General features: G+C 36.8%; 1 protein-coding gene across 1 annotated transcript in view; it reads right to left on the bottom strand.

Annotated features, from left to right (window-relative positions):
- Positions 1-322: 322 nt before the first annotated feature.
- The window catches only part of LOC123270974 (CDK5 regulatory subunit-associated protein 3), a 32,610-nt gene continuing 24,469 nt past the window's right edge, over positions 323-8,463 (bottom strand). Inside the window, exons 4-7 of the mRNA XM_044737171.1 lie at positions 4,601-4,871; positions 4,458-4,531; positions 665-964; positions 323-569 (exon numbers count right to left, since the gene is read on the bottom strand). Coding sequence (XP_044593106.1) covers positions 357-569; positions 665-964; positions 4,458-4,531; positions 4,601-4,871 — 858 coding nt within the window. The 3' untranslated portion in view covers positions 323-356. The remainder of the gene's footprint in view (positions 570-664; positions 965-4,457; positions 4,532-4,600; positions 4,872-8,463) is intronic.

Below are 8,463 nucleotides of genomic sequence, written 5' to 3'. Positions count from 1 at the left end.
TTCTATGCGTCTGATTATGTATCTTGGCTTTAAACTCGAGATGCCGGCACAAAGTGGTCATTTTTCATAAAATACCTAGGCTGATAATGCAATTTAAATATTTTTCACTAAACGCCGACGCTTCTGGAAGTGCCTAGGTATTTCATGAAATGACGAATTTTGCGAAAAGACTACGACATATACATATGTATAGCAGGAAATGCTTTGACTATACTTAGGCTAACTAAGTTTACTCAGGATTTACTTCGGCTGAACAAGCTCAATCAGTGTATGCAACATATTTATCTTGAATTATTTTATAAATTTTTACAATGGTTTAAAAAATATAAATAATGAGATACTAATAAATGTATGATTTACCTGTGAGAATGCTTTATTCGATGTAAATGTTGCACTTGATTGTCTAGGATAGCTGACAAAACAATTTGTACATTGTCTAACATGTTTTGAATACTATCTAATGAAGAAAGTTGTAGAATAGTAGAAGATTCTTGAATTTGACTCATGTTAGGATGACCATGACGTTCATTTTTAAGTTCATACAAACGTAGTTTCAAAAATGCTTCTAACTAAAATATTATATTATTTTAAGTGCATACATTTTCTTACAGACAGAATTTTTATTGATCATCAAAATTGTAATGAAATTAATCAGTTCACTAACCTCTAAAAGTTGATCGATAAATTCATCCCGTGTTTTTGAATTATCTAGTATCCGTAAAGCTTCATTGCCAGTAGCAATGCCATTCTTAAGGCTTATTGATTCAACAACAATACCGGATTCTTCTAATGAGATATCTTCATCTATATTTCCACTTTTGTTGCTTATAAACACTGAATCATCAGTATTAAAATCGAACTCTATGTTGTCATTAACATTATTAGAGTTATTTAAACTAGATAAATAATCATCCGTATCACCAAAATCAATGCTTGAGCTTTCTTCTACATCAGTTTGAGTATGCTAAAAAATGAATAAATTTTAATTACATTTTCATTAAATTAAAGAAAAATAAAAAAATTAATTAAAAAAAAAGTTTGGAAAATTAGCAATATAAAAATTTTTCAATCGTTCATGAAGAATTCATTAATCCATCACATATATTAAATATTCTAAAAAATTATTTCATCGACAACAGAATTTTTTGATTTTGATAAATAAACTTATTTCATGAATTGGCTGATTTTACGAGTAATAGAACAGCTTATTTCACGAATTTTCAAGTTTAGAAACGGCTGATCCACAGATTCGGTAAAATCTGGTGCCAAATTTCGTTCAAATATTTTTTGACGGAGCACCTGAACTACTGAAGGTGTATAATTAACAATTTTAAGTGTTTTCCAATGAAGTGGTGATAATGCTATGTTTTCCGGATATTGAAATATTTTAATTTAAATTTTATCTAAAATAGTCGGAGCCCCATTTTTGCATGATTACCAATTTTTTTTAATACAGTACAACCTGGTTATAAGTTACTCGATTATAAGTTACTTCCCCTCAATTTCTTTTCACTCTTCTCGGAATGGTTCCCCCACTACAGTTTTACTGACAACGTTTTTCGGTTATCGCTGATGAGTTTGTTCCCGCAGTCCTTTTATAAGTTACTCTTATATGAACTACATATACACAAATAACAGCACTATTATACGTAAAGAAATGACAAACGTCAAGTAACTTATAAAAGGAGTGCGGGTGCAAACAAGAACACGATGCACACATACGCATCAAACCGAGCGATCTCGGAGTAAAACATAGTGGTGGGGGACAAATTTTTCCGAGAATTTTTTCTCCTACAGCCCCAAACAGTAACTTATAACCAGGTTGTACTGTATTTTGATATTTTTTCGATTCTTAATACCTCAAATCAGTCTTCAAAAATAACCGAATCATTCCTTATTAAATTATCTATCTCGTGATGGGCAACTTAGTTAAGTCCCATGGACTAATGAGAGTACAACAATAACAACAGTAGCGAAAAAGAGGCAAACTGAATTTTTCGATCGTGAAGCACACTTTAATGCTTCGGATCATAAGTCGTGCAACATTTAGATACTCCATGTTTCGATTCACTTCGAGCTCAGTTTATACATTCACATTTTGTGAGAACATTTAATGTCTATATGTATTTGTTATCAATCATGGAGATTGATAACACGTATCATGGAGATACGTCTTTTTAAATAGAGGTTACATCTAATAGCAAATTATATATAATTTATTGAGCGTTATATTCTCGAAATTGTAACTTCAAGTGCTGTCCAATTGCTACTCAAGCAAATAATTTAAATACTTTTATTAAAGTATACAAAGGATATCTCAACGAAAAAAATTAATTTCTAATCATTTAATAATACTTGTTGTGTTTTTAATTATATTTGCCTCTTAATTCAATATTTGCTAACGGAAAAACGGTCTCAGTGGCAATTAAATACCTATATCTGTCGAGTCGAGTCGTACCTATACGATAAACCATAAACGTGAGTGTGTGCAGAGTAGAGTCATGCATGTATTGTACTATACAATTACATCTATATCTGCGAGAGAGAGTGTGGGCGTACGAAATCAGATGACTATATCTATATATTAGCTCTAGCTTCAACGAGAATTTTCTCGAACAATTTCAGGAGACATCGTAGGCGACAAGGTGCGGCGGATGCGCAGAACGGTATAGCGCCGATCGGGGCCGTATAGGAAAAACCGAATTTGCTCGTGCGATGGCCAGTACCACCAGTTTAGTGTTGCAACAATCGAACGAAAAAAATCGATTGTTGACAATCGATTATAATCGCACTAACAATATCGATTTGCTCGATTAATCGCTTGCAAACAATCGATTTTTTTATTAATCGATTTAATCGGCTCAAAAAAACGATTTTTATGGTAACAACTTTAAAGTTGCAACATCGCCTGAGTAACAATCGATTGTAAAAATCAAATTTTTCATTTTCACTATGTAAATCGGAAGAAAATTCATAGAGAAATTTAACGGTTCCTAAGTACAATCATGGAAAAATGCAATGCGAATTATAATAATAACGGGAAACAATTGAATCAGATATTTCAAACAAATAAAACTTTTTTATTTTCAGTCTGTGACACCAGTATATAATTATAATAATAATAATAATTTCTAGCAACATGTAATCATGTTCTTATAATATATATTTAAATTGAATAAAGATTAATCATATCGACAGTGGATAAGAATTTTGAGATAGAATTCAGAGACAATTAGTTTCTAAAGGGGCGCGATCAACTTGCATTTAAATATTACAAAAAAAAATCGTATTAACAACTACAAATAATAGTCGATGAATACAATAAATATAATACAAATTACTATATTTTGTTTCAATATTTTTCGATTATTTGATGTTTTCAACTATAATGTTGCAACATCGGCCGAGTAACAATCGATTATAAAAAAATAAAAAGGTTTTGTTTTCTGTAAGTAAGATAATAAAGGTGACTTACGTTCTTCGTAAATTTATCTGATTACATAAACATTAATATTATTCCAACATCAATTTATAAAAAAAAATTTTATTTTCTCAAAAATCGATTGTGAACAATCGTTTTTTAAAAAATTTATTCGATTATTTTTCGATTAATCGAAAACCCTACAATCGATTATAAAAATCGATATTATTAGAGATCGAAAAATCGATTAATCGATTGTCACTTTGCAACACTACACCAGTTGCTCTGAGGTCCTTGAATCAGTAGTAATTTTCACGCAATCGCTCTCGCATATTACGCATCATACAGTACAATTGAGACATTCTCAAAAATCAAATCGTTTAACATCATTTTATTTATTATCATTCGAATCATATTCATGAATTCAATTATTTTCTGTAAAACGCAATTTTACAGAAATTACACGGTAATCCGGACTAACAGACTAACGCCATACATCCAAGCTCTCTCTCACTCTTTTGGGTATTGACGGCCCGTGGTTTTGATCGTGCCTTTTTGGCTTTGATCGTTTCTCTCTCATACACATACAATTTAACAGCACTCTCCAGAAGAGTCATCAGTATTCGCCTACATTTAGCAATACGCATTAAACTATTCTCACCAAGAGATAGTTTATTATTCTTATAGCTCAGGCCCTATCGTGACGAAATAACAATAGCTCAGGTCCTATCCTGACTAAACAACAATTACACATTCACACACATTTATATCTTGTAATTATCATCGAGGAGGTTTTTTATTTTTTAACTTCCTGTTGTCCCAAACATCGAGTGTAATTTATTTAAAATTCCTATCCATCTACACTAATAATCAAAATCAAATTTTGAAAAACTGAAGCACGAAATTTCGGCGCTTTGACGAGGTTTCGACAAAACTATATCCGGTATTAATACTGAATAAAATCTTTGTCTTGACTATCTTATAATACTTTGATTTCTATGTCTTGATAAAATAATAAATCGCTATCTAAATTTACCTTTAATAATGGCTCCACTATTGAATCCGGGACTTCACCATAAATCCATTCATAAGTAGTCGTATTACCTTTTTCTATATGGAGTAAAATTGTTTATAATTTTTAAAACTAATAAACTCACAAATAAATTCAAAACAATTTACCTATTACGTATTGAATTATTGGAACACAACCCCTATCAGATTTTCCACCAAGCGTAAATAAGGCAAAAGCTTCATAAAATGTTATAACATTACTAAGAGCTTGACATTTTTTTACGATTGTGTCGTAAATCTTGGGTAATACATCTATACGTTCAGCTAATTCTTTTTTGATACCTTGACCCGTTATACCTAAATTTTTACACAGTGTATCAAATTCTGATTGCGCAATAATTTCAGATTTCTTGGATTCGGCTATGTTTTTTTCCAAGTCCTGAAAAAAAAAAAAAAAAAATTAGAAAAACGGTTGACCCTGAAGGCCATCCCTGCAACTTCCTGCTACTTTCGTAATTAAGTGCTCAAAATTGCACTTATTACGTTTCTGAACTCGAAGAGCTCCAAAATATAATTTTCGTGTAGTTTTGAGCTCTCCGAGCTCAAAAGTCTGATAGAAGTTTAATAAAACATTATTTTTGGAATTTTCAAACCGCAATAACTTTTGAATGAATGGACCGATTTTCACGCGGTTGGTGGCATACGATGCAGTTTTTCAAATTCTATGATACATTTTTAAACAAAAATTGATAAGACCGGAAGTTTCGGTGTAATTCGAAAAAAACACTTTTTCTCGATTTCTTTCGTCAACGATAACTCACGAACCAATCAACCGATTTTGATCAAATTGGTGGCGATCGACGTGGTTTTTTTATGTTAAGAGCTGATTAGTTTCTGGAATTGATCGGTTAAGCTGTTTTAAAGTTATTCAAAAAAAACAAAAAAAAACCACATTTGGAAAAATTGTTTTTTGCAGTTTTTTTAAGATTTCTAAAAATCTATCGGTCCAACTTGTATTGAAAATATAAGTTTAGTTGAACCCTTTTAAATGGCACCAACCGCGATCAAATCAGTTAAGCCGTTCAAAAGTTATGAGAGGTTTACATACATACATACATACATACATACATACATACATACATACATACATACATACATACATACATACATACATACATACATACATACATACATACACACACACACACACACACACACACACACATACACATACACACACACACACACACACACACACACACACACACACACACACACACACCGGTCTGGTTCTGGCCGATGTCCAGTCTTCCAAGAAGCACTCCAGAAGCTGACAAATAAACGAACATGAGGATACTGCAGCTTAACATCAATCACTGCGAAGCTGCGCATGACCTGCTTATGCAGACAGTACGGGAATTAAAGCTCGACGTTGTGCTTTTATCGGAGCCATATAAACATTTAGCTGGACAACCTTGGGAGACGGATATCACCACGAAAGCTGTGATCTGGGCTTGTGGTAAGCTCCCTTTCCAGAGTGTAGCTACCAATGGCAGCGCTGGCTTTGTAGCAGCATCAGTAGATGGCATCCGTTTTTACAGCTGCTACGCACCACCTAGCCTCTCAATTGCTGAGTTTACTGACTTCTTGGATCGACTGACCGAGGACGCGAAGCAACATCATCCAGTGGCGATAGCCGGGGACTTTAACGCCTGGGCAGTGGAGTGGGGCAGTAAGCAGACTAATGCACGAGGAAGAGAGCTGCTAGAAGCTCTTTCTACACTAGATGTAGTCTTGCTCAACAGTGGTGACACGCCGACCTACACCAAAGGTGACGCAAGCTCGATTGTAGACGTCACTTTTGTCAGTACCAGCCTTGCTAAAGGTAACACTAACTGGAAGGTACTGGACATCTACACTCCCAGTGACCATCATGCGATACTCTGGGAAACGTCAAACGACCAGAACCTCCGGGGGCCTATCAAGCAATTTAACACCGTCGGTTGGAAGGTGAAATCTCTTGACCCAGAAGTATTGCTAACAGCCCTCGATAGTGATCCGATAGAGACTGGATGTGCAGAAGAACATACTAAGGCCCTGATGATGCGAGTAACACAAGCTTGTGATGCCAGTATGCCTCGCAAACGTGTTATGAATTCAAGACCTGCAGTACACTGGTGGAATGATCATATCAGCAACCTCCGTAAAGAGTGTCATCGAAAGAGAAAAATATCACAGCGTGGCTATCAACGACCTTACTCTGCAGTGCTGATCGCAGAGTACAAAAAAGCTCGTCGTGAACTTAATAAGGCCATAAAAGAGAGCAAAGGAAGATGCTGGAAAGAGCTCATATACGAGGTCGACAAAGATGTGTGGGGTCGGCCGTATAAGGTGGTCATGACGCACCTGAAGAAACAACAAATGCCGTCACCTACGTGTCCCCAACTCCTTCAGAAAATCGTCACTGCGCTGTTTCCACAGCAACACAGTCTCAATTATCAGTCAACGCAAGATGAACTGGACGACATTCCACCTGTCACTGAAGAAGAATTGTTGGAGGCCTGTAATCGGGTAGGAAATAATGAAGCGCCGGGATTGGACGGAATCCCTAATATAGCCTTGAAAACCATCATAAAGGCAGCACCAACATTATTTCTAGACGCTTACAACGCATGCCTCAAGGAGGGGACTTTTCCTCGTAAGTGGAAACAGCAACGGTTAGTACTTTTACCTAAAGGAAAGAAACCGCCAGAAGAACCGTCATCTTACCGACCACTCTGCATGCTAGATACGGCGGGTAAGATATTTGAGCGTATCATCCATCAGCGAATAGATGCAGTAGTCGACCCACTCTTGGCAGACAACCAGTATGGATTCCGGAAAGGACGATCAACCCTGGACGCGATCAACCTGGTTGTTAATACGGCCAAAGAGGCAATCGCAGGAACTAGATGGAAGGGTGGAACGAAGAAGTACTGCCTGGTGGCTGCCTTGGACATCAAAAATGCTTTCAATTCCGCTAATTGGGACTGCATCATGCAAGCTCTCGACGAGAAGAACGTGCCAACATATCTTCGCAGACTAGTGATTAGCTATTTTACAGATAGAGTGCTGAAATACGATACAAAGAATGGTCCAAAAGAGTATGATATAACCGGTGGTGTGCCACAGGGCTCTGTTCTTGGTCCACTTCTGTGGAATATCATGTATGACGGGCTCCTGAGACTGAAGCTTCCAAGATGTGTCAAACTGGTAGCGTATGCGGATGATGTTGCCGCAGTGATCGTCGCCAAACACCTCGACGAGATTCAACATCTGTTTGACATCACTTTTGAGAAGATCAACCAGTGGATGGATACAGTGAACCTACAACTGGCCAAGCAGAAGACCGAAGCAGTGCTTATTACCAGCCGAAAAGAAGTTGAAACAATTAAGATTAATGTCGGTGACCGAGAAATCACATCACAACCATTTATCCGTTATCTGGGAGTGATGCTGGATGCACGACTCAACTTCAAACAGCAGGTGGAACATGTCAGTGCCAAAGCGTCAGTAGTGAGGGCTAGTCTCGCACGGCTGATGCCTAACATCGGAGGCCCAATGCAGAGCAGGAGGCTACTATTGTCATCAGTAGTCACATCAGTGCTCACTTACGGAATATCCATTTGGGCTGATGCACTGGAAACCCAAGAATCATGGAGAAAAGCTGGACCAATATACCGACAGAGTGCCCTACGAGTAGCTAGTGCCTTCCGCACTCTATCAGAAGAAGCAGTGTGCGTCATTGCTGGAACCCCTACCTCTCAGAGTTCTAGCAGAGGAAAGACGGGCCCTTCACCAACGAAAAATGTCAACTGCACTGAGCCCTGAAGAACTTAGAATTGAAGAACGGCAAAGAGCATAGGCCGATGGCAACTACAATGGGATGCTGCAGAGAAGGGTAGGTGGACGCACCGTCTCATACCTCGGGTCGACATTTGGCTTAACCGGAATCACGGTGAGGTCAATTACTATCTTACGCAGATGTTGTC

This window comes from Cotesia glomerata, linkage group LG8 (genome assembly GCF_020080835.1).
Source record: "Cotesia glomerata isolate CgM1 linkage group LG8, MPM_Cglom_v2.3, whole genome shotgun sequence".
Taxonomy (NCBI): Eukaryota; Metazoa; Arthropoda; class Insecta; order Hymenoptera; family Braconidae; genus Cotesia; species Cotesia glomerata.
Note: the sequence above shows the minus strand (reverse complement) of the source record. Positions and strands in the feature narration are given on the sequence as shown.